We start from the raw sequence: 27498 nt of genomic DNA on the forward strand, positions 1-27498 counted from the left end.
AATCGCTGTAATACTGCACGATGAAGCTTATCACCTTCTCAGGAATCCACATGAATTCCATGGCAAACTCAATCAGTGCATGTGGAACAGAACCACAAGCATTTGCCAGATCGAGCCATACAACACTCAGATCCCTTATCATCTTCTTGGATTCCTATATGGTATGCCATATCATACTGGTATCATCGCCCATCACTTCCTCTTTGATGTTCCTTTCAGAGATATCTTCAAATTCACGCCAAGCTTTTTCATCTGCATGCCGTTGTTGGTCACTTGACCTTCTTCCTCTCAATTCCTTGCAGGGGGATCTACCTGGGTACTGTGATGTTTCATATATTCGTTTAATGTCCATCCCCTGTTCCATATGTTATGGTAGGTAAGATGCACCGAGTGAAATGCTTCTTTTTCAGACCGACAATTTGGCACGGTATTGTCCATTAGTATAGGTGCGTGTGCATTACAAATACTTCAGAGGACTCCGTAATAACAACACACCAATGACTTTTTTGCTTACCGAGGACCTAAACACGCGTCCTCACTACGCAAACCTTGTTAAATGGTGAAAAATGAGGTCTTATACCCTAATACCCCCTAATGTCCTTGCAGCGTTAACTGGAATCAAATTTGTTCGGCATTACCGTCTTCTTGAATCAAATTTGTTCGGCATTACCGTCTTCTTGAGCACTTGACATCATTATTTTTTCAGGTCCTCGGAAGTATATGTAATGCGGGGGTGTATCTGCTGAAAGCTGTCCATCCTGCTTGTGTTTTAATGTAAATCTACAACTCTTATTTAGCTGCCTGAAGGTGAGGTCAAATGTCAATTGAATAAAAATGGCACAAACATAAAGATACTTTTCTATTCAATGACTTTATTTATTAATATTTAACACACACTTTATGAAAATACACCAAGTGTCTGAAGAATGAGTATAATGATACAGTAGTCATGGGATATTGTTTATATGATTATAATATCAAGGTTGAAATTAGCTACGGTGAGACCTCACTAAGTTCCCCAGACCTTTGGATACATTAAAATATGTTTTAGCATTTTACTTTGAAAAATTATAAGAGTGGAAATGTTACTTTCCATGCCCCTCTAGTGAACAGAGTACCCAGGTAAATACGCATGAGGTGTCACTGGAGTTGAAACAGATAATACATTAAACCACATTTTTGCAAGATGAATTGATGAAATAGTAAAAACAAAATGAAGCATATGGGAGAGTACATTGCCTTATCATTCAGTCTGAATAGTGTATGGTACAGAAGTTGATTGAGTATGTTTTCTGAAATTGACTTCATGAAGCATTGAGTTTCTTACCCACGGCCAGTACAAGCACCAAGAAACTCCAAACGTAACTAGTAAAGGGGTCATGAGAGTGCAAGCACCAAGAACTGAACTCCTGAAGTTACTATTGTCTGTTCCAACCCCAGTGACACCTCATGCATATTGTCTTAGGTAGGATTAGGCCTATGTTCACAGGTGGGACATGAAAACTAGCACTAACAGTCATGTTATATTGTTTTTTCAAAGTAAATACTAATAACTATTCCAATACATTCAGTGGTCCAGAGAAATGAATGAGGTGTCACTGGAGCTGGAATAGGTAATAGCAATGGGGATGTGATGGTGCAAGCACCAAGAAACTCCTTAAGTTACTAGCAACAGGTCATGACAGTGCAAGCCACATGCATGAAACTCCCAGAGTAACTAATAATGGCGTCATGACAGTGCAAGCCACAAGAAACCTCTTATAACTAGCAACAAGAAACACACAAGTTCAGAGCTTTGACTGTGAATCTTAACCTCTTGTAAAATACTACTGTCTTATCATGCCAAACTGATAAAAATGTGAACTTAAAAATACAATACATGCAACATATTTTAATACACATATGAAACATAACGAGTAGATGTAGTTGTAAAATTCCCTGTGCACATTTTGCGGGGCTAAGTCAACCAACAGACATTGGGATGATCATGATCGTTCAATAAATCAAATCAATTAATTTAAGTCAATCAATCAACAAAATTTGGTTAAGCAAGCAACCAATTTTAGTCAATCAATTAATCAACCAATTTTGGCCAATCCATCAATGACTGATCAATCACAACCAAGTATTGCTCACATAATGTTATACCACTTGTTAAAGAAATATTTGGCTTATATATCAAAAGGCACCAAATTTTAAGCAGAATATTTTCCCTTGTACATTTCAAAATTAATTTTAGATGCATAAGTTGTACAAAATATAAACAATTATTCATGTTCAAGAAAGTAACTGTTTTTTGGTCTACATGGGCCTTTGTTTAAATAAATAACTTGTAAAATATACAATAGTGTTTAGTGGTGGGTGTTTAGGTTCCATACCTTTCTGACTCAAATTCAGGAAATCATTAATTATAATGAACTTTCAAAACTGATACAAATCAGCGCCAAATTACATAGTGCAATATACATGTAATTGATTAAATATATTTGTCACAAGTGTCGACTACTGTAAAAGTCAATAATTTAGCGAGAAGATATTTTCGTGATTTTGAAGATTTTGTCAATTGCGCGAGAATTAAATTTCACGGTTTTGATATTGATACAATAGAAATATAATGAGTTTTTATTTTCGCGATTTTATAACCATTCGCGAAAATAAAAACCTCGCGAAAATGTCTACTTTTACAGTATATTGTCATGGAAACAACTCACTTTTATGGAAAAAGTTTGCTGAGTTGGTATGGAAATAGTTGCGACCAGCAAGTGAGAATTATTATGTGTTATATTGGTTCCACTCATTATCCAATAATTAAAGAGTTTAAGGTGGCACGCAGGATCACTCAAGTGTTACATGACCAAAATTGAGTTTTCATCACTAATGTCATCCTCAAACCGTATTTTATCTTGTCATTAATAGATTTTAAAGAAATCTTAAAATTTGAACCATAAGAAAAGCTATTTTAAAGACCCTTTTTCATTACACTACACTATTTTTCGCTCACCTGGAACGTTTTCACTAGTTCGACTAGCGTCTTCAGCAGATGGTGATGCTGTGATATTTTGTCTACGAACGGGATATCTAGTCGAACTAGTGAAAATGTTCCAGCTAAGCGAAAAATAGTGTAGTGTTGAAGTTAAACTCTTTAATCATTTTATCTACCACTACGTATGAATATCCACTCGTATAATTATCCAATAGTTTGAAAGAAGTGCACTCATTATTTGACTTGATATGTTAAAATCATGTTTGACAGAAAGCAAGGTATTCAGAATTAAAAATGGTCCACTTTGTACTCAACATAAAATAACATATAACAGAATAAAAGTTACGTTCAACAAATAAAACTATATCCAACACAAAGTTCAACAAATTCAAACTTAGTAGTGCTTCACTACATCAAGTGTGTACATACACATTGAGTGTTTGAGGCACAACGTCTAATTTGGTCACACAGCACTATTGGTGCCAATATGTACCAATGGCTCTTTCTATTGTCCCTGGCAGTTTGCACAGTGCTTTCCTTTATTTTTTTTATTTAAATGAAATATGATAGCACTTAGTGATATGGGACCAAATTAGATGTGGTGCCTAAAAAGTACATGACACCAGAGAGGATGTTCTATGGGGTCACAGAGAAAGTCTTCTGGAACTAGAAAAGAACTAGGCTCAGTGACACACAGACATTTAGCTGTTGTGTGTGATACCGAGATTGCCTATGGTTTGCCCGACTTTGTATGGTACCTGCACTCATTCACTAGTATAGGGCTAAAGTGTGAAGATATTACATAGCAAAGGCAATCGTATTGACAGCAAAATATGCTGCGGAGTCATCACTACTTTTATCATGTAAGTGTTACACAAGTGCAGACAATTTAGTAATAATGATCTTTAGGTCAGATACAGAGTACATGCACTATGCCTGGACACTTTCAGCCTGTGTCTAGCTACAAGGTCCAAAGTTCACTAGCTGGATAATAACTTGTGATGTCATCCAAACAGCGCATCCACACTGCCTCCTACCTAAACCTCCTAATAATATTCTCTCATGATTAAGTGTTGGCCTGAGGGCAGTTAAAAAGCACCGTGGAAGTAAAAAACAAAACAGGATAAAATAACAAATAATACTTAATTATCAATATCCATGGAGCATCATCACCTAGAGGCTTTCGGATGCCCCTGCAAGTGATACCAAAAATGGCACTTAAGAAGACTACTAAAATAACTAATACGTGTAGTGACCAAAACAAAATGGGAGCAAAATCCCTTGCCAATGTAAAATGTTGGTGATTCATGTGAATGATTTAATTTATTTTGTAAAAAGTGCTTCAAAGCTACAAGATCTTGTAATGTAGTACTTTTAGTGCTGCACTGTTTTTTTAGTACCTAGCTCCTAGCTGGTGCGTGACTAGGGGTGGTTCAAATTCAAAACATGACAACCCATGGGGTTAAAGATTTCTAGGCATGCTCCTGTGTCGAGTAGTCCCATCACTCAAATACAAATAAATTCACTATAATCCAGATTTAGACTGGTTTGCTTTTAGCAAGAAATATAAACCGAGCCAGGAACACATCCTGCCCTGTAATATTTACTATTAAAATAAAATGTATTCCTTAATATTAAGTATGTGTGTGTTTATTGTAATATCATTATAATAAAATATCCATGTGTGTTTATAGTATCATAATACATAGATACAATCCAGTATGGGCTATTCCATTTGAAATCCATACACCACCAATGAAAGACATGACCTTAATCTCCCACACAGGGGATGTAGATTTCAACGAAGTCATCCATTCAGGCAACCCCATTTGAAATTTACACTCCCTGTGTGGAAGATCAAGGTAATGTCTTCCATAGGGGGTGTATGAATTTCAATTGGAACAGCGTAATAGGTCTGGGCTGCAGTAAACTCAACCCAGTTGAATATAAATTTCTTGCCATCTTTCTACCTATCTAATTTACAGGAATGTGATCATCATCACCACTGGTTTTGACTTTGTCAAACCCTTCCACATCAAAGTAGTGCACCTTGCATTCACTCCCCACCCTTGCATTATACTTTATTCCACCCAGTAGGATCTCTTCAAATTTCTTTCATTTTCTCATCATACATGTAAAGAAAAGGGACAGTTGAAACTGATAGGATTGTCCAGTCAGAGAATGTTCCTGGCAACATACTTCTCAGTACTGGTTCGACTCCACTTGTGATCTATGGGAAGCAAAGTGGCAAAAGTGAAATAGACCAATCATTACAGTACATTCTCAACAGATTGGACAAAAAGAGTGTTGACTCAAAATATCCCCGTGCACTGCATAATGATGGTAAATCTGTCATATTGTAACCATGGAGACTGAAAGAGTATACCTCTGGCATCTGTAAGCTTGAACATAAAAAGGTCTGGGCATGTAGCGCTGATATTATCGATACAAAGCATCACACACAGAACGCAAAAAAGTACACAATGTAAACCATGGTTTGCCGGGCGCATGTGCAAATGATCCGGAGGTACACTAAGTTTTCCTCCATGAGTGACCTGCAAGCATGGCGGACTCCCGATTCTTTTTATGCCTAAGCTGTTTGGTGAACTCATTTGCTTTGAATACATTTGACTTTTCACTGTATTTTCCCAATACACTTATGTCGTGACTCATTTTCTCACAAATATGGTCATACTTGGCTCATATACAAAGTGAGTGAATACAAGGTACCCCAGTTTAATGCAAGGGTCACAAAGTATTGTGTATACATCTTATTTACAAACATTATAATGAGCTATGTACATCTAAATAACAAATTTATTGGACTATTCCAGTTGAAATCCATACACCCTTTATAAAAGGACATGACCTTAATCTTCCACACAAGGAGTGTGAATTTCAAATGGAATTACCAGAATGAGTGACTCATTTTGAAAATCACACCCCCTGCGTGGAAGGTAAAGGTCACTTCTTCCAGGATATATGGATTTCAACTTGAATAGTCCACTCTATTTATAACAAGGCATTGGAGTAGGTAGGAATGATACATGCCTCATCTAACACTCACTATTTGAAGACTTCACATGCAAAATGCAATAACCAAAAGCTGCCCTGTGCATTTACTTACATAGACTACTGCAGACTATCCATCAAAAGTCCCCATGCTTTGTATGCTGTGAATTCTCACATATTCATGAGGGCTGATCATTTGTGTCCAACAATCACGCCAGCGTTGCGTGCCTATCGCGTATACGCCATAGATCGTTGCGTGTCTTTGTGTAGACCCGAAAGATCGTAAAAATATGCAGTATATGCGTAGCAGTTTCATCTGTGATGTAGCAGTTCTTGGAATGATCGGCCCTCATTATCGTGTGATGCTGAAACTTAGTCTGTAGAAATTTGTGATTACTAAGATACCTTTATAAATGGTTAACTATAGAGAGGAGCAATATTTAAAGTGAATATAAAAAGCTCTAGAAAGGAAATAGGTACACTATATGTATGACACACCACTGTTAATTCAATTAGGCCTACAGTATTATAAAAAAATACATAAGGTAGCACACAGCATTTTGCATCTGAACTCTTCATATCATAATTTTTCCATACGGACAAATTCCGGATTACTATAAACCACCCTTTTGTACAGTTCTATGCAATGAGGGAGATATTACTGCATTTCTCTGCATTGCAGAGTGATTTATGTTGCTGTCCACACATTGTGCCTCACATAAGACAAGTCACATGTTGCATAGGGTTGGTTTGTAGTATTCTGAGATTTATTCCTTTGTAAACAACCACAAAATAGAAAAAAAAATGCAATAATCACTCGTACTTCTGTCCTCTCCCACGGAGAACAGAATTATTACATCAATTCTAAACACTCACACAAAACAATCTTTAAAAAACAACAAATCATACAAAAAGACACTTAAAAAAGATACTTTCACCTCCAAGTTTGGTAGTGAATTTAGGGTTTTCAGCTCTCCAATCATCAATTTCATCAAAAATTCATTTGTTTTTAATCAATTCAACTCCATAATACATTTCAATAAATTTTGTTTAAACATTTTCCAAACTCATCACTAATTAGCCCTGTTCTACTCCTAATAAATTTTATAAGATACAATGTATAACGTGTACAAAAATAAGTAATTTACTTCCATTATTTTCTACAGATATTGAAAAACATTATTTGTGATGCATTGCAGCACACACAATGCACCATAATAACCTCATTTACAAGGGGGGAAAGTTCATTTAACCTCCATCAACTATCATAGCTCAAATTTGACCTCAAGTCATGGAGTATGAGTTTCTGTCTCAAACACATTCAAAGGTCACTCTGTGAATAAAGGAACAGATTGGGGTTTAATGAACTGTGTCGCTGTAGATGAGAATGTTTGAGACCCTATACCATAGACTAATTATAAATACAGACTATATAATTTACAAACAGTCAAGAACGTTACTTCTGTAACTAGGTTCCTAATAGCTGACAATGGAGAAGATGCTGGAGTTCAAAGCTTTTAAATCGAGTAGATCTCGATGATTGAGTGACACAAAGTAAACACTGGTGATCCCACCAAAAAGTTGCTGGAATGATTTATCCAACAGAGGACTGATACACTTGGACTGATTGGGTGAGTAGCTACTGAAATAAGTACAGTGCAATTAGCCTTTTCGAGATATGGCAGACACAATAGGATGGCGCAGCACTAAGTGGGTAAAGTCGTTTGAATTTGCCGGGATGAAGACTGCCCTCCTTTTGTGTACGCCGTACTTCGAAAAGGCAGCTGGGCTATTCAGTTGAATTTTATACACCCCCTAGGAAAGACATGACCTTCATCTCCAAAATTCATACGTCCTCTCTAGAATATTAAGGTCACATCTGCCAAAGGGGGTGTATGGATTTCAACTCGAAAAGCCCATTACAAGAACTGAATTCTACAAATAATCGAATGTTAATTCATTGTTAAAAATATAAAATAAAATAAAAATATTAAAAACTAATAAAGTAAATTAAAGGTTAAATTCAGATTGCAGTTGTGGCAGTGTTGGCGGAGTAAGAGGATGACGATGGCTATAAATTTGTACCATAAATCTTATAAGTCAATTTCTTGCAGGAAATAAGCTAAATCACTAACATTATTTTTCTAATTAAAAATAAACTTAAAATAAAATCAGCCTCTGCAGAAACATCACACATCATTTGACACAAAATTCATGGTTTGTAATTAAACAAGACTCATCACATAGATTATAACAAAGGGGGGAAATTACAAAATTACAAAGTTCTTTTCGTACAAATTGACAACTTGTAATTAGGTACATGATCTTTACTTGATACACAAATTGACTGCTCAGTGCCAGAAGTGGGCAAGTGCAATTAGCTGCCCTGTGAACATTGGGTAATGTACTACACACAGTGTATTGCACCCATCTACACAAGGCAGCTATTACACTTGCACACTTCTGGCACTGAGCAGTTGAAAAAGTTTTCCCAGATTCAAATGCAGACCTTAAAAAATCTCTGCCTTTGCAAGCTAAAATGCAGTCTCTATTAGCAGATACCATTTTTTGACTTGGGAAGTAGGGAGTAAAGCAAATCATTTTTGGCTATATAAAGAGTACATTTGTGACCCATCATATCGAAACACGTCAGTTGTCGTCAAAAATGAACTTGTAGGTTTCTTTGCCAAGCTAGAGGACTGCTTTTAAGCTTTAAAATGACACCTCTTCCATCAATGTCGCATGTAGAATGGTGATTTTATGTGACAAATAGAGTTCAAATTCCTTATTATTTTCTTTATTTATCGAGGCCCTTTTTCTTTATTATCTTTAAATGTGGTTTTCCGACAACTGCCGTGTTTCGATGTGATGGGTCACATTTAACAAAGTATCCTTACCCCAATTTAATACCAGTCAAAATAGTATGAAATCTGGGTTGGCAACTGACAGTGAAATACAGGTTTATCCTTGGTGTAAAAGAGCACAGTCTAACAAGAATCAATTGAAAGAGTATACAGCTTTATTCCATCAGCTGCTTAATTCCTCATGGACTATTCCATTTAAAATGCACACTACCCCTGTGGAAGATTTTGAAAATATCTGCCACAGGGGGAGTATGGATTTCAAATGGAATGAGCACATTAGGCAGCTCCATTTGAGTTTCATACACCCTCTGAGAAAGATTCAACCTGAATATTCCACAAAGGGAGGACGAGTTTCAAATGGAGCTGTTATTGTGTTAGTTACATTTAAAATTCATACTCCCCCTGTGGAAGACATTTTCCTCCACAGGGGTGGTGTGGATTTTAAATGGAATAGCCCAATGGAGTCTTTACACTAGTGTAACTCATGAATATCTTACACCAAGGATACACCAAAACATGAAGGTCAAAACAATTCATATAAATAACAACTATTTTAATATTCCTACTTAATTATTCCCATAATTCACTCTCATATTACCCATACCGCCCATGCCCATCGGTTGCTGCTGCTGCTGTTGTCCCATACCCATACCGCCCACCCCCATGTTACCCATTCCCATATTGGGCTGCATGCCCATACCACCTTGCATGCCCATATTAGGCATCCCAGCCATTCCCATCATGCCTGGCGGTGACTGCATACCCATGGTGCCTTGCTGCATACCCATAGGGCTTTGTGGCATCCCCATATTGCCTTGCATCCCCATCATATTAGCTGCTGGTTGTTGTTGTTGTTGCACTCCCATCATCCCTGGTGATCCTCCCATTGGACTGCCTAAGTTCATCTGCCCCATACCAGATGTGACGCCACCCATATATGGCTGTTGTGGTGAACCTGGTGAGAAACATCCAACACATTATTAACTTCAGTGAATAATTGTACAGTGCAACAGGCTATTCCAGTTGAATTCCATACACCCCCTGGAAGACATGACTTTAACCTTCCATGAAAGTTAAAAATGCATATTTACATGCATAACCATTCAAAATAGTGTAGCTGAAGTCAATTATAAGTTATAACCCTGGAAGGTTCAGAATGTTTATCAGAATTTTGATGAAATTTCGTTGTACCGGTGCTATGAAAAGGGGGTGCAGTGTGGCAGTGACGTCAGTGCCCATTTCATTGGTCGCAGCTTCAAAGTGGTGGCGTACACACGCATGCGCTTAAACACGCTGCGTGAAACAGCTGCCTCGACGTCCCTGACACATCAGGTTGGAACATGGTACTCGCTGAGACGGTATAATCGGATTAACTACCATAACAATAGATGAATACAATTTTTGACTATATTGCCCTGCACTACAAGCAGGTTGCACTCATCACCTGTGTATGTCTGCAATCAAAGATTGAATACAATAGCGCTCTTTTCAAACTTACAGGTACGAGTGATCAGCATGATATAGTTCAATGCATAGGTAGTACCGCGTGACAAGGCTGTTAAGCGAATGCCCTGGTGGCGTGTGTCATTACCGCTCATGCACTGATCAACCACACGATAAAAAGTTTCGGGAAGCACCGTAAGAAAACTTGGCAAGTGGTGGCAAGAAAGTCTCGCACCACGTACGTCGAAGTTCACTTTTCAAAGGGCGAACTGTTGTTACGAAAATCAAAACGACTGGTAAACAGGTCTACTAAATGACCTCAAAAGGTCAAATCTTCTCATTTCGTCTGTGAAAAATAAAATGACGAAATTGCAACAGTGACTGTCACCCTTACGAGTGAAAATACAGCTTATTTAGCCAGTGTCAACATGGGGTCATCAGTTTGAATATTTTCCTAACATATTGGACTAACTCCACAGCTATATGGTTTTTCACAATATAACAGTAATGGAAAGAAAACTAAAATTGTTCGTCATTTTTCAGCACAAATATGTTTTGCAAAAAAAGACGTCACAGACATAAACAACAATCTCCTAATTAGCATAATGGTCGCCATTCCGCCAGCTAGCTTGTCCTGTGATTGGTCCTTTAGTTATCTAGTTTTTATTCTATGTTGTAGTGCAGGGCGATATAGTCAAAAATTGTATTCATCTATTGCTATGATAGCCTTACGTCACTTCTCCAGCGAAAAGTAAAGAGTGACCAGCACTTTACTACATGTATTAACATTGTATGCTTACCTTGTAATTGGTTCATTGATGGCTGTACTGGCTTCTTATATTTATCTGCTGGGCTTAGAGAGTCTAAACTTATATTCACTTTACTATCTGCCCATATTGTGGATTTCTGAAAGAACAACAAAGAAACATACACATTTGCTAATGAAGAACAAAGAGGATGCAGATGTCATGGAAGAGGACAAGGCGGAGGCTAGAGGAAGAGGACAATGCAGAGAAATAGGATGATGACAACCATGTAGTTTAGCATATGCTTGTGTCATATGTGGCGTGATCAAGCAAAATCAGTTTTCAGTTTCTTATCAAATTGTAACAGGCATTTGCAAAGCTGCATTTTGCAGCAAACCCCATTGAAATTGGACAACCACTTCAAAAGATATGAGCAGTTAAGGGGGTACTACACCCCTGTCCAATTTTGTGCCTATTTTTGCATTTTTCTCAAAAATTATAGCGCATTGGTGACAAGATATGTATATCATAGGAGCAAGGACTACAACTAATCATGCACTGGAAATTTTCTTTCGGTACAGACAGCAGTTGTGGAGTTGCAGTCAAAAATGAGGGAAAACCAGTATTTGATCAATAAATCAATAACTACTTGCCTTGAGTTGCTGAATTTTCAAAGCAATAGTTGTAGTCCTTGCCCCTACAACATGCATATCTTAATTATAACCAATGCGCTATAATTTTTTGAGAAAAATGCAAAAATAGGCACAAAATTGGCCAGGGGTGTAGTACCCCCTTAAGGTTATTAATTATTTTAAACTGTTGTGATTTGGTAGTTCACAGCATCTTACTGAATGGTAGTTAGCTTTGGCAAAAACTGCATTGCTCAATTTATAGCGAAAGCGTGTAGAAGAATTAAAATATCACAGATATACTTTTATAGGTGCTGCGGTTCTTGAGTTACGTTGTAAAGAGGGCTGAAACAACAACACTTTTGTAAAACATACATAACTCATTAACAACAATAAATTAAGCTTTGCAAAGTATACGATTTGTAGAACTTTTGCAAAACATCAAGGTGTTAATTTTCAATAATATATTGATCTAGATAATAAAAATTGATTTTTAGGTTGCTTCGACCAACAATACCTCATCTACCCTTAAAGAGTTTCCAAAACATAAGGAAACAAAAGGAAATATTTCCTTTGCTTGGCTATAGACGAATCCAACAAGCCAAGTCATGGTCAGGATTTGGTCGGCCATCTTTGGTTTCCCGCTAGCACCAACCTGGTGTTTTGAGCGCCTGATTGTGCAAATAAAAGCCGCCTAACACCTAGAGAAGATGCAAAGACGAGGAGGGTTAATAGAATAATATATAGGCCTACAATAGAGGTAATCCTGTCGCATCTATTCATACATAGTCCTTTTGTTCATCCATTTGTACATCTATGAATAGATGCGACAGGATTTCCTGTGGAATTATCTCTATTGTATTATTCTATTAACCCTCCTCGACCTTCTCTATGTGTAAGGTGGCTTTTATTTGCACAACTGTTGGAACTGTATTGTGTTGTAAACATTCTTCTGTCTACCTGTGTTTTCGCAGAAGGTGTAAAACGGGTGATGGAATGCAGTTTAAAATGCATGTTTGGATGCATTGTAGCTGACGGGGACCCAACTAAAGGCTGCTAGTCAGGTGTAGGAATGCGTGTATTTGGATTCGTCTATATCTTGAAATCAATATTTCCGAATTCCGACTGATTTTGCATGATCGCATCACATATTGATCGAGCTGCTAGTGGTAGCAATGCCATATTCCTTACAAAACTACTCCTGTGCACACTCCCTACCACATCAGGTGTGGAGAGGAAAAGGGTAAGGAGCTCAAGGAAGAAGAGGAAGATGACGATGGAACTTAGTTAAGATGTTGGTCCTGCTAGTGATTGTGATGACATCATTGCACAACCACTCTCCTAAGCATACTGCCTCTCATCATGTGTGTAAACATCCTTACCTGGAAAAAGAGGATGAAAAGGATGACAGCATTGTAGATTCGCCTAATGCACCCTCTTAAGCACACTTCTCTAAGATATGTGTGTACACACCCTTAGCTGGAGGATGTGGAGGTAGAGGTGGATGAAGAGGACGGGGATGAAGAGGACAATTACGACGATGTAGATTGGTCAGTGTTTGTGCCAGACGGTTGTGATCAGTGACCCACTGGGGTGTGTACACTCTTACCTGCGATGATGGTGTAGATGTGCCAGTGCTGGAGCCAGATGTAGAGCGTGGTGCTAGTGGCTGTGATGCCATCATACCCATACCCATCATGCCAGGTTGTGCCATAGGTTGTTGTTGCATTCCCTATAAGAAAGGCCATAGAGTGAAGGGCAAGTGAATGCTAGGAAACATTAAACATCTGCTTTCTACAGGATCTAACTGTGCACAGAAGTGATTTTATGCATAACAGAATAAGTCGGTCACAACACATAGCGTAGAGTGAGTTTTTCAAATTTTCCGTTTCACATAGTAGTGCAAAGGTTTTGAGCTAGCTATATCCTATATAGTTATTCCTTTATAACTATTAAAGATACATTTTAATAGTTTAAACCTCAATTTCAAATGGTATCTGGCAAATGGGAGATAATGCAGGAGCAGTATCGACCAGGGTTGGCGCGATTTTAAATCATGATTTTTTTTTTTATTCACTGATTTAAATCAACTTTTTCAGTTTTTACCGTTTTTGATAAATTTAAGTTAATTTCTCTCTTGAATTGCCTGTTTTACTTAATTTGTAATGTTTCTACACCTTTTGGATACAATTAAATACCTCTATGATGTCATTTTATCTCTTGCTAAAAAATCATTTTCAAGGTGCAGAATTCAACAGGTTTTTCCCCATGATTTTCCGAATTTTTCTTTGAAATTTTCACATCTGAAAACATGTTTTGATTTTTTGTAAATTATACCTGATAGGATTGTGCATATGTCTAGCATTCCACTGGTCTCTTAAGACTTTATCATGGGGTATAGCAGTTCTTGGGATTTAAAAAAAAATAGATTTAAATAAAAAAAATCTGATTTAAATCAAATAAATCAATTTTTTTGATTTTTTTTTTTTAATCAAAAAATCACCAACCCTGGTATCGACTCTGTTAGCAACATATCCTTCAAAAACGTTTTTCTCAGAAACACATTTTGTCTTCACGTACGCCACTATGTATTGGGACTGACAAATTGCTTATCTTCAACAGCTTGGCTTGACGAGAAATAATGGGCAATTCCATTTAAAATTTGCCACACCCTATGGAATTGGTGAGGGTCAATTAATTTGGAACCCATACTCCCCTGTTTATACTTTTACCTATATCTTCCACAACTGCAGTGCGTATTATTTCAAATGGAAGTTACCAGATTGTAGATTCTATTTGAACGCATACTCCCTCTGTAGAAGACTTCAAGTAAATCGTCTACAGGGGGAGTGTGGTTTTTAAAATGGAATAGCCCACTTTGGATTGAAAACACAAAATGCAATTACTATAGTGTGACGATATTCTAATTTTTCTGTTCACAATACAGTACTAAAGGCCAGGTAAAAAAAGAAAGAAAAAGAACTAGTGGCAAATGGTGGTCATAGACCACAAACCTAGCTGGGGCGTGTTGGTTTTGTGGAGGTATCTGACCCCTGCAAAATGTTCCAAAATGTTCCCCTGGTCATCAAGTTTGTTGTCACCGGTTTGAGCCCCTACACTTTACAGATATCCAGGAAATGCATTTCTAAAATTTGACCTCTGCATGACCTTTGACCTGACCCATGCAAAATATTCCCTGGTCACGAGATTTGTTGTCACCGAGTTTGAGCCCCATACCCCTTACAGATGGCCAGATAATGCAATTGTAAGATATTACCCCTTTAATGACCTTTGACCCCAATTCTGTATGCAAGTTATAGGCGTGTGGTAAAACATAGACCACAAACCTAGCTGGGGCATGTTGGTGTTGTGGAGGTATCTGACCCCTACAAAATGTTCCAAAAATGCTCCCCTGGTCATGGGGTTTGTTTTCACGGAGTTTGAGTCCCGTACTCTAACAGATGTCCAAAAAATTCAATTCTAAGATTTGACCCCAGATGACCTTTGACCTGACCTATGCATGATGTTCCATAATGTTCCCCTGGTCTTGAGGTTTGTTGTCGCCATGTTTGAGCCCCGTGCCTCTTACAGATATCCAGAAAATGAAATTCTCGATTTGACCCCAGATGACCTTTGACATGACCCTTGCATAGTGTTCCAAAATGTTCCCCAGGTCAGTAAGTTTGTTGTTGTGGAGTTTGAGCCCGTACTCTAACATATGTCCAGAAAATGCATTTAGAAAATTTGACCTCTACATGACCTTTGACCTGACCCCTGCAAAATGTTCCCCTGGTCATGAGATTTGTTGTCACTGAGTTTGAGCCCAATACCCCTTGCAGATATCCAGAAAATGAAGTTATAAAGATTTGACCCAGATAACCTTTGACCTGACCCCTGCAAAGTGTTCCAACATGTTCCCCTGATCATTAAGTTTGTTGTCACCAAGTTTGAGCCCGTACCCTTACAGATGTCCAGGAAATGCATTTCTAAAATTTGACCGCTGCATGACCTTTGGCCTGACCCCCGCAAAATGTTCCCCTGGTCATGAGATTTATTGTATCGAGTTTGAGCCCCATACTCCTTACAGATGTCCAGATAATGCAATTGTAAGATTTTACCCCTTAATGACCTTTGACCCCAATTCTGTGTGCAAGGTATGGGCACTGGGTAAAGCCGATGCACATGTGTAAGTGACGTCATTGTGCTATGTAATATGTGGCAGAAGAAGCATTTTGAAGATATTTGGTTATATACAGAAAATGCCCCTTTAATGACCTTTGATCCCAATTCTGTTTGCACCATATGGGCACTGGATATAGGCGGTACATATGTGCAAGTTACGTAATTGTAGGGTGTAACATGTAGGAGGAGAAGCATTTCAAGTTTGTTGCCAGAAGAAGAAGAAGAAGAAGAAAGAAAGAAGAATCGGAGAGCATTACAGTACCTAGCTGGGGGTGTAAACCCCCCAGCTAGGTAAAGAGAGAAGTTGACAGCAGATTTGCTATTGATCGAAACTTGCAACTGATATTACATCATACAAAGTGTAATACAATGAGAGTGAGATGGAAGGTTAAACAAAAGAGATCATACCCGAAGAGAACCAACTCACAATTGCCCTGTGTGTCATGTTATCATCCACCATATCGGCTTGTCACTCATGGAGACCAATACAGTGTACCTCCGGCATCGATTCATCGGTAAACCAGTAAAATCAAACCATAATTTGCCCTTTTTAAGCTTGGGTGTTGTAATGGTGTGTGTAATTCGAACAATGCATTAGACGCAGAATGCACTTTAAATCTCCGTTTACAGGGTACATGGTGAAATAATCTGGAGCTACACTATTTTGTCCTACACACCCCTACTTGTAATGTGTGTCAACTGGGGACTTATGTGCCAAACTCCTACCAATCGGGGACCTGTGTGTTCTCAAGTTTAATACAACCGGGGACCTCAACCTACCCCTAAAAAGTACCCAGTTCGATCGAGTAATGCTTTTTATTGACATCTTCACCCATAGGGGGAGCCCTAGCCCAAGTATTATGACTGGGGACGTCCACGCTTGGAGCGAAGCCCCAAGTTAGTGGGAAAAACCAAAAAGTCCTCATTCGTAGGGTTTTACAAACACACAAACATGGCAGAGTTGCTTCTCTTTGAAGTTATATCTCTTTGGGTTAGACACAATAAATTCTAGATTTTCTTTAAAAGGGGCAAGTTGTGATCCTCATCCCCCCACTTAATTGCTCCAATTTTTTTATGCTATCAGAAACCAAGAACTAGATAATGTTGGTGTGCATAACCTTTCTTCCGGATTCGGTCATTTGACAAAGACACCATCCAATTTGAATCTTTGGTCTAGCGACACATATACATGTACATTACAACACATTGGGCAATGAGCCATTGTAATATGCAATTATGCGTAACTTGCACATTCAATCTCCATCAAGCTTTTTTTGTGGATACCGTATTTCTTTGAATAAACGCCCCCGGGAGTTGCATTTTCCAAATGGGGAGGGGGTGTTTATTAAAGGTCATTTTTAGGATGATAATTCCCATTACAATCATTAGGTAAGCTTAAAACTCACTCTGAAATGGCGAACTATGAACTAGAAACACTGATTTCTGGTTCACTTCTGGGTTTCCGACCAGATTTTTGCCAATTATCGACATTATTGTCGACAATCTTTGCAAATAGGTAAGCTTACTACACAAGATAGCATGGTAATATCGGCATTTTTGAAACATCATGGTTGAAAAAAAGTGGTGGGGCATTTATTTGAGGGGGACGGCTATTCAAGGAAATACGGTATCTATTGAACTACAGGTGTATAACCCCTTTAAAGAGGATGCTAGAATCACAAAATGTCCCTCTACTTACTAACAACATAATAAATAAACAACAAATGGTAGCACCATAAAGTTAATGTTCAATAAACAAACACATCACAGAAAAATAATTGTTGAAATAAAGGATTTGGGGTTTTGCAATTTTGATAAAAACATAGATGATGTGATCATAGAGAGTTCAACAAACAGAGAGTGTGAATATCTACTAGATTCTAGCTACATACAATAACAGACACACTCCTCGACGAGGAGTCCTCGTATGGTATGGTACACAATTCTTACCATCATATTTCCCATTGATTGCTAATCAAAATAAGAAGGTAAACAAAGGAAAATAAAAGTTAAGTTTTCATGCAGAAAAAAAGAGAGAAACTGGAAATCATTACCATATGCAGAGTAAACAAGCTGAATAGGGGATGCTGATATCAGAAGCTACAAAGTCTGAATTCACACTTTAGTACATGAGTATGTATCCGAGCTGCGTAAAAACTACATTATTTGTATCAGTTTGACCTAAAATACAAAAGTCCCTGTACTTGAGATACCTTCCTTCACCATGCAGTGCTCCTAGAGCATATAGCTTGTTTGATTGTTTGTTAAATCTCTATGTGATGGCATATATTCCATAATGCTCCCAGAGCTCAACATGGTGAAGGAGTCTCCATTTTGCAGTATCTGTAAGCAGTGTGGCTATGGCTGTTTTACTCCAAATTGTATGTACAGCATTTTTCTCAGGCCCAGATGCAAACAAAGAAAATAATTACAAATTAAGGGCTTTTAATAACCCATATCACTGCTCCAATTTTGTCAGGAATTTGATGAACTAAAACTTAAAGGCCTTTTATACTAAAGGACACTCCATGTAAGCTTACTATTTATTTCTCTAATATCAGTATGTACAACAAAAATATCTTGGAACTAACTCAAAATTTGCAGGACTGATATAGATACACTTCACAAACCAACAGTCTTGAAGAGATATCAGCTAATTATTCAAAGTATTATAACTGCTGTAGCTGTACTACTCATTATCCTGTTGGCAAAGTAGTACAACTCTATCATTTCAAGAAATCATGCAAATGGGATGAAAACTCATCCCCCATCACCTAAATAAAAGAACATGCTTGCATTATAACTGCCATGCATGCACACATGAGTAGACTTTGGTTGTTTTGATGCAATGGACACACATTAAAGTTTTTATATTCTACAATATTGACTGCTTGCATATGTAAAGGTTAGCAGTTGCTGCTCAGAATACAAAAAGGTTAACTGACAAGTTAAATAAAGATGTTCAGCATTTTTGTCCTCCAAGTAGCCTTAACAGTTAAAACTTTTTGAGCTCCAAACATTCCATACACCCATGCAGGCAATTCTGAAAAGCTGGAAAGAGACACGTCAATCTTATCGGCACAAGGTAAATCAGGGAATGGGCTACTTTGTTGTGATAGTGTAACAGTTTAACAAAATAAGTTCACATGGCCACATGGGCTATATAGGTCATTTAGTTATTTACATGCTTGCTGGATCATGCACAGTTAAAATAAATCCTAGTTTTACGTACGATATGCAAAGTAATATGGAACAGCCACCACCACTTACTACCTGAAAGTCATGCAAGGAGAGAAAACTTGCAACTACCAGAATAATTAATAATCTTCATAAAATATGGACTATTTCACTTAAGATTTTCAGAGCCAATGTCTCATGCATTGCCTATTACATCAGGTGTACATCAAATTTTATTTTAACACATACGTGGCAACATTTGAGCATCTGAAATGAATGCACGCAGTCACATCTTCAGATTTGAAGTTGAAACTGAAAATAAAGGTTTAAAAGACTGAAGCTTGTGCATCATGCAAGATATATAGTGGACAATGCGGCAGCACTTAATAGCCTTCAACATTGCACACAAAATTCTGAAACTCTGAAAATTCTGGATAAAAAAAACATGGGAAAATGCTCCAAGATGGGCTAAAAATAATAACATGGGAATTTGGCCGACAAAAAAGCAGGAATACCTGCTTAAGCAGGACAAGTCTCATGCCTGAATTCCAAGCTGCATGCAGACCCAGGTGAAACAATTATTTAGCTAAAGCATCAAGGCAGATTCAGTCATATGATTATATACACATACCATCATGGCAGTTGGACTAGTCATGCTAGTCACAAAGTCACCCATATTAGTTGGACTAGTCAGCGATGATGGCTAATATGGCAAGGCAATGAAGAGTAAGAGGGGGTAAAATCACAAATACTGTATAAGTATGTACACACAAGTCATCACAATTTAATATCACATCCACAAATAATACACCATTTTATAGATCTGTCGGGGACCAAAATAAAATTGTCAAATTGTCCGAGGTTTCTTAGAAATGGTTTTAAAGTGTTAGCCCAAACGTATACTCGCGCACGATCCAAGCGCTGGACGGTTACCAGTATGCTTAATTTGTAAAAAGAAATTTGCAAAACATTATAATTGGGAACAATTTTCCTTTCAGAAATACATGTATCGCCCAAAATACTAAGGTTATAATTACATTAGTCTTTGAGATCTCCCTGTTGGGTTTACAGGGAGTATTCAGATTAGTCTCTCTTTGACACAAAAAATGCAGTGTCTACATGTATAGCTTATTCATAACCTCATGAATATAGTACAATGTATAAACTGAAAAGGTCCTAAGAAGGACAAATCAACCTAAGAGTTAATACCCTACTACAATGGGGAATTATAATTCAACTTAGGCAAAGTTAGGTCACTAAAGAATTGAATTTAGGGCACTTTTTAGGACACCCACTTCACTTAACAAAGGCAATCACTTCACTTTTAGGACAGCCACTTCACTTCAAGTGGGTTTCCTGGGAGTGAAGTGGTTCCATTATTATTTGTTAAGTGAAGTGGGTGTCCTAAAAAGTGCCCTAAATTCAATTCTTTAGTGACCTAATGTTGCCTAAGTTGAATTGAGGCACAAAGGAGTGTAGAGATAATTCCCCATTGTAGTAGGGTATTAACTCTTAGGTTGATTTGTCCTTCTTAGGACCATTTCAGTTTATATATACGTGATGCGTGTGATCAAGGGCTTAAAACGCAGCCAGCTGTGTAGGGAGTTTTACACACCTACATTAATAAAATTTACGAAATACACACCCAGTTTTATTCACAGGCCCAAGCAGAATATATGGCTGGGGATACACAGGTATTGTCTTTCCTTGTTTAGAAACCCCCATATTAATAATACATATCAACAGTTATATGAACAAGCATCAAAAATATCACTGAAGTACAATTCCATTAAATAAAAATAAAAATCAGGAATTGCCCACCACCAAGAAAAATATCATGACAAGCATCATGCAATGATTTATGTCATTTTAATATTTCTAAATGAAAACATAATAGACAAAGAACAATGTAGATGAATAGATGAATTAGGCATGAATCAAACAAACACAACAATGGCGACTCTGATTCAAGAGAAAAAGGGGGAAATACATATAATGAAAAATCAGGCAAAGAAATAAGAGTTGGAAATAATTGGTAAAAGTGTTATTCCAGTCAACATTCAACAACACATAGTCTAGTGATCAAGATGATACATGGGGATGGGTGGGAGAAAGAACCACATATGACAGATGGTGCATGATGAAATCACCCAATTAATTATCAAATATGACTTTTATTGTTTTTCCCACATGTTAGTTGTCACTCTCCACTAATGTTAGTTTTCACTATTATGTGCCCTTTTAAATAAATGTGGTTTGAAACAAAGTAACTATACATTCCAGCACCTACATTTGTATATCATCAATAATTTGATCCAGCGCTCAAAGTAGACTATAAGTAGGGCTAAGGGCGATCCCCTTCCCTGAATATGTCAAAAAAGCCTTTAAAAATTCAATTACGGGGGAAATTTTAAATAAAAAGTAGCCCCTGAAAGGAAACTATTTTAAAGCTTCTTACTCAAAATGGTATTTAGCCCCAGAAATCCTGAAAGTAGCCTCGGAGAGTTAAGTTACAGTAAAAAGTAGCTCCCAAAATTAAAAAAAGTATTATGAGGCCTGGTTTGATCAACTCAATGTGTTATACACATCCCACAGATTCACACCCGCAATGAGACATTTCAGTCATTTGTAAGTTCTAACAATATTTCAATCGTATGAATTAAATATCGGTACCTTATAAATTTGGTGACAAATACAGCACCTAAGGCCTTGAATTTTGCAATGTTTTTTTTTGTTCAATAAAAAAGTACAAAATGTGTGAAAATCAAGAAATTCTGAAACCTTTCAAAATATATTAGATTTTATATGTAAACATGTTTTGTTAGGTAAACGGAAAGGTCTAGAATCATTCAACTGGTTTTGTGTGTAAATAGGTAGTTCCTTTGTAAATAAATAAGGTTCTATATCAATAAATATATGGGGCTATTCCAGTTGAAATCCATACACCCCCTCTGGAAGACCTTAAATTGAGGGAGTGTGCATTGCATAATGGGGTGATTCCATTTGAAATCTACACCCTCTGTGTGGGAGATTATGATGATTTCAAATTATCTGCAACCGCTTGCTTTGTATATGATTAGATAAATAATATAAAATAAATGTTAAGTCCAAAGTCTGTGTCTGTTTATATCAACCAAATAAATATTTAGACACTGTAATCATCAAAACAAAGTTATGCCAATTTATCTATAGAAATATAGTTTCCAATTGATGGCAGATGTGTGATGCAACATTACATAATTTCAAGGACAATTTTTTAATGCAATCTACATGCGGCCCTGGGTATCTTTAACATATGCTTTGTATAGCTACTATACGGCAGCTGACGAAAGCCTTAAAATGCTATGTTCGTAATAATTAGCCTGTCAGACAGATGCCCTAAAATGTTGCCACTATAATGAATGCCGAAATACCAGGACAAAATTGACCAGGTGAATAGGTTCATCTTCCGTTTGGCTTCTTTTAGGCCACAATTAACCCCAGGTTAAATAAGAAATAAATAAAGAAATAATAAATAAACAATTTTCCTTATTTTGGCCCATTTCAGCATTAAAATTGCTCATTTCCGTTCGCTTTGTGCATGCGCGTATTTTTTTTGGGGGGGGGGCTTTGGGGCGAACTCCCCCCTAGGTAAAAGCATGGGGCGGCCAAAATGAAGGGGCGTGGAAGAACAAGGGCGGCAAAAAGCGAAGGTGGGGGGGCAACAAGAATTAGTTAATAAAAAAGGGTGGACAAATTTGATAAAGCATAAAAAATTTTGAAAAAATGGTACTATACATCAAAATGTGCTGCTTTTAGGGCGCTATGCCTGAAACCCTTTTTTTTTTTTTTTTTGCTCTTCACTTTTTCAAACGACCGAGAAAAAAATTGGGTCAACCTTTTCGGGCTGTTGAGGAAGGGGCAGCAAAATTGAATTTTCTTCAGCCCTACGGGGTTGGGGCGGCCACGGTACGCCACTGTTGTGTGCATACGTGTGTTACATTTAGTGTTTCTAGCAATGATGTAAAGACATTTGAATAAAACTAAAGATCCTCTTGTATAGTATCTTACGCTATTTCATGAAAACTATACCGCAAAGCAATAACCATTAATCTTTGTGAGAGTAAAGATGCGATCATCTATTCGTTCGCCAGTAACTGCACTTCATGCAACAATAACATCACATAGTCATAGACAAAGCAGTAGCCTCATGAAAGATGATCCAAGAAGCCAAAATTCTGAACTTCATATGATGTGACAGACTAACAGCCTGCATTCCATAGAGTCAATGCAGCAATGAAAAGCCTACTTGCATTGCTAGAAATAACAAAAGTCCAGACTACAGTCTACACACAGATGATGAAAATCCATACAAGAAAATGATTGGAGATTATCATATTACTCTGCCTTGTGTAACTCATGCAATGAGCATATGCAGAAGACAGTCAAAACAAGCCTCAAGATATTGTAACTACGGTATCTGTATAGATCAGCATTTTAGTCAAAGCATATCCTAATCAATGGTAAGAGATGGTACATCCTGTGTGGCCATATCTGCACCTCATGCAATAGAATGCTCTAGAATCTAGGCAGGTATAGAATATCATAATGATCTATTCATTAGCAAAAGTACCTAGTCAATGAGAAAAAGATTATCAATGGTAACATGAGACCTGCTTGCTAGTATCACACAGTAGCAATCGCACAAGAGTTACCGTACATAGTCAAGCATGAGTGAAGAGCATTTGTGGAACAAAGCATATCGTAACCAGACTTGGTAAGACATCACATCCTAGTGGCAATGTCTGCACTTCATGCAATAGAATAAAATCTTAATGCTCAAGAATCGATAGAGTATCTTCTTTTCTTTTTTATATAATATCTTAATGATCTAGTCATAGCAAAAGTACTGACAGCCAATGAGAAAAGATGATACAACAAACATGGTGGCACAAGAGACCTCCTTGCCTATATCCATCCACAAATTAGATGATAGTCAAGCACAAATGAACAGCCTTTGCGGTAAGAGCTGAGGTATCCATTTGTAAGTGTCTACATATTTGTCGTAGCCAAGAGATGGTATGTAAAAAGTAGAGCTCTATGTGGCAGTATCAGCACCTCATGCATAGAAAATCTAATCAGAGTAAAAGACCTGCTGGCCAGTATCCTCACCTCATGCAATTGGACAGAATATCACAAGATAGGCCCATCAATAGACTAATATAGGCAAAGAAAGAATGCTTGCAGTCAAATTTTAACGGATAACACATCAAACAAGAGTCCTACTTGGCAGTATCAGCACCTTGAGTAATTGCAAAGAAGGCATTATAGCAAGAAGAAATATGATGTGTTTGCCTGTATGTGCACCTCATGCAATACTCCCATCACCAGAAACCACACACAGAGAAAACAAACATAATAAGAATAATACCATAAAATGAGAAATAGCCTCTTCGTATTCCGCTACGGCCTTGTACGGATCGACTGGTGGTGATGTCGGTTCCGTTTCTTGGGTTGTTTCTCCATTTGATGTTGATGTTGCAGTTGCTTGCCCGGACGTTGTGGTCATTGAGGTCTGGCTGGATCCTTCAGGTTCAGCTGACTGATTATTTGTGATGGTTGCGGTAGTTGTGGACATCATAGGTCCTGTGGTCATCGTGGATGGAGGGATCATTACACCAGCAGACACTGATGCATTTATGTTAGATGGGTTCACTGATTGCATCACGCTCATGTTAGACTCAACGTGACAAGTTGGTTGTGAGTTCGCCATGCCACCCATGATGGGTGGAGTTTGGTTGTCCATTGCACTACTACTCATGAGGGGTGTTTGGTAGTTGACCGACCCACTGCTCATGAGTGGCATTTGATTATACCCCATATTTGGTATCAATGGATTCATTGGCATCATACCACCATTCTGTTGCATCATCATCAATGGTGTGTTCTCTCCAACCCCCATTAGTGATCCATCCATTGGCTGATACTGATGTTCATTTGATCCCATGTGAGACATGTAAGATCCCATCGGATACGGGGCAGAACCCATAAACGCTTGGGACTGCTCTGTGGGATACACACCCTGTTCAGGAGGTACTGGTATACTTGACTGCGGTCCCTTTGAAATGAAAAGCATTAGATATTAATTAATGATGAAGGTTTCTATGTTTGCCTTTAAGAAATCACAATTAAATATGTGACCTGGACAAATCGAATAATTTTTATTATCAACAGAATACCGACAGATACATGCTGAAGACTGAACCCAATAATTTGTAAACCATATCACTATATTTGCAATCACGATTGTCACAAATGAGTAAAAAAAAGAAAGAACTATAATTCCACCACCTCCAACATCTAAAAAATGACCGCTGACCTCCCAACACATACACATTTTCTGCAATCTGACCCTTTTAACTATTACCAACAATAACTAACCTTGTCGTTACATTATATATCGTTATGAATTCGGCAGAGTGACGAATCGAGAATTTTGAGCAAATTGAGTTTTTGTATGCTTATGATTATATTTCAGGTGATCTTTTATTTCCACCAAAAATTAATTGTAAATCTTACTTCCCGACGTAGATATTGAAATTTTGATTTGGACGAATCGCGCCTAAGTGCGAGAAATGAATTCGGCAGAGACGAATCGTATACGTAGCTGTACAAATCAGGTTGATCCATAGTATTGTATAGCTGGAAACCCCGAATTTTCTATATTAAATGTCCTATACTAATATATTTCATACCAACGTATAGCTGTATGTATCTTCTATCCAGTGATACCAAAATAAGTACAAACATTCCCCCACATGATGTCGATATGACTTAATAATGTTAGTGCGCCCCCGTGAAATTGAAAAATCCTAGAAAAATTATACGCAAAATATAGGCTATTGTCTGCATGTCCAATTAACTTAGACACCCAGTTTTTGTTACTTATTTGAAAAAATATACACTTTCAAAGAAAGTCATGAAAGAAAAGTGTTAACATTCGCTGAGACCTAACGGGATTTTTGTGTTTCCAAAGCATTGAGTGAGAGTTTACCAGAAATTCTATTGAAATTGGAAGGTTTTTCTCAACACTTTAAAAATAATCCGGTAGAAGTTGGGTACCATTATTTTGGAAGGTCTCATTATACAGATTTGTAGGTATGGTGATTTTGGATAGTTAATGGATGAATAGTAAATTAATTATACTCCTCACCAAAAACATTTTATAAAAATGAAAAATATAATTCAGGTCATAAAATGCAGACTGTGTTTCCAATTGGCATATATTTATTCTTAGTGTATTAACTCAGCAGCTGTCCCCCAACCAATTACAACAATTCGGCGCAGTATTTGAATCTTCTTCTGTGCATGCTTTTGGCTTGGCACAATTCTAAGAAAATACAAATTGTATGCCATATGAATGTTCTGATGTTATTGGTGAGGAGTATAATTCACAATACACTCCAGACGCATAGTAACTTGCCCTATCATTTGTTATAATGCACCAACTGTGACATCTCTTGAGTTATAGAGGCTGTGCATGAAATTATTGATTGGCTTCAAACAAAGGATTTGAACCGGTGTCCTTCACCGAAATCATGGCACAGTGTAGTCCATTCAATCAAATATTGTCATCAACCTATTTGATCGTAGTGTATTTGTTATGCGTGTGACGACCTCTCGCGGAAGATTGCAAACATGCTTTTGTTGAATGCATTTGAGTAGACCGCCATTATTGTGAATTAGTAAAAGGTTCAAAGAAAAAAGGGTGGAATCACTGATCAATATGCATGATTACAATGTTCAAACACCCCTTACTGTAAATAGATTATCCCATCAAAAGTTTCAAGTCATTAGGAATATTCGGCTGGACCCAGATATCTTGCTGTAAATTGGTCAAAATTGAATAAAAGTAGACAAGGAAGAATATTTTTTATCGCTTTACTAATAATTTCTGTTAGGTCTGACCGTGTTTAGCCACTTTTCTTTCATGACTTTTTGCCAAAGTGAAAACTTTTGGAAATATATCTTAAAAACCGGGTGTCTAAGTTATTTGGACAGACAATAGTATTGTTATTTCTGTATTAAAATCCTTGAGGTTTTGCTGAATATTACAGGGATGACTATTTATAACTTATATACCAAGTTAAGTCTACATAGCCTTAGGACAACCATAGATTTCTACACAAAAACCCCAAATCAAGGATGAGTGTTATTGTTTACACATAGTTGAATGCGTATTCGACCCCGAAAGCGCAATGGAAGAGACATTTTGTATACAGCATAAATCCGAATAGCTGTTAAAACGCGTTTTGAGAGATATATCGATTGTTTCAGAACATGCAAGTATTGCAAATAATTCGTCTACAAACACTTCTATAATATACACTTCAATTGAGTGCTCACGAATGTTCTAAATTTTTAGAAGGACCAATGGAATTGTACCAAGATTTTCAAACGCCGTTTACTCAGAACAGCAATTT

The 27498-nt window shown here is 37.4% G+C and overlaps 1 protein-coding gene across 10 annotated transcripts in view; it reads right to left on the reverse strand.

The window, feature by feature from the left end:
- Nucleotides 1–852: 852 nt before the first annotated feature.
- Nucleotides 853–27498, reverse strand: part of LOC140163053 (clathrin interactor 1-like) — a 61739-nt gene continuing 35093 nt past the window's right edge. For 2 of the 10 annotated variants that reach the window (XM_072186412.1, XM_072186411.1), the window contains 5 exons: nucleotides 19668–19739; nucleotides 17810–17830; nucleotides 13287–13409; nucleotides 11103–11208; nucleotides 853–9814 (listed from right to left, as the gene is read on the reverse strand). In XM_072186412.1, the coding sequence (XP_072042513.1) occupies nucleotides 9426–9814; nucleotides 11103–11208; nucleotides 13287–13409; nucleotides 17810–17830; nucleotides 19668–19739 (711 nt within the window). In that variant the 3' untranslated portion in view covers nucleotides 853–9425. The remainder of the gene's footprint in view (nucleotides 9815–11102; nucleotides 11209–13286; nucleotides 13410–17809; nucleotides 17831–19667; nucleotides 19740–27498) is intronic. The other 8 variants (XM_072186415.1, XM_072186413.1, XM_072186417.1 and 5 more) reach the window with 5 other exon arrangements.

This window comes from Amphiura filiformis, chromosome 10 (assembly GCF_039555335.1).
Source record: "Amphiura filiformis chromosome 10, Afil_fr2py, whole genome shotgun sequence".
Taxonomy (NCBI): Eukaryota; Metazoa; Echinodermata; class Ophiuroidea; order Amphilepidida; family Amphiuridae; genus Amphiura; species Amphiura filiformis.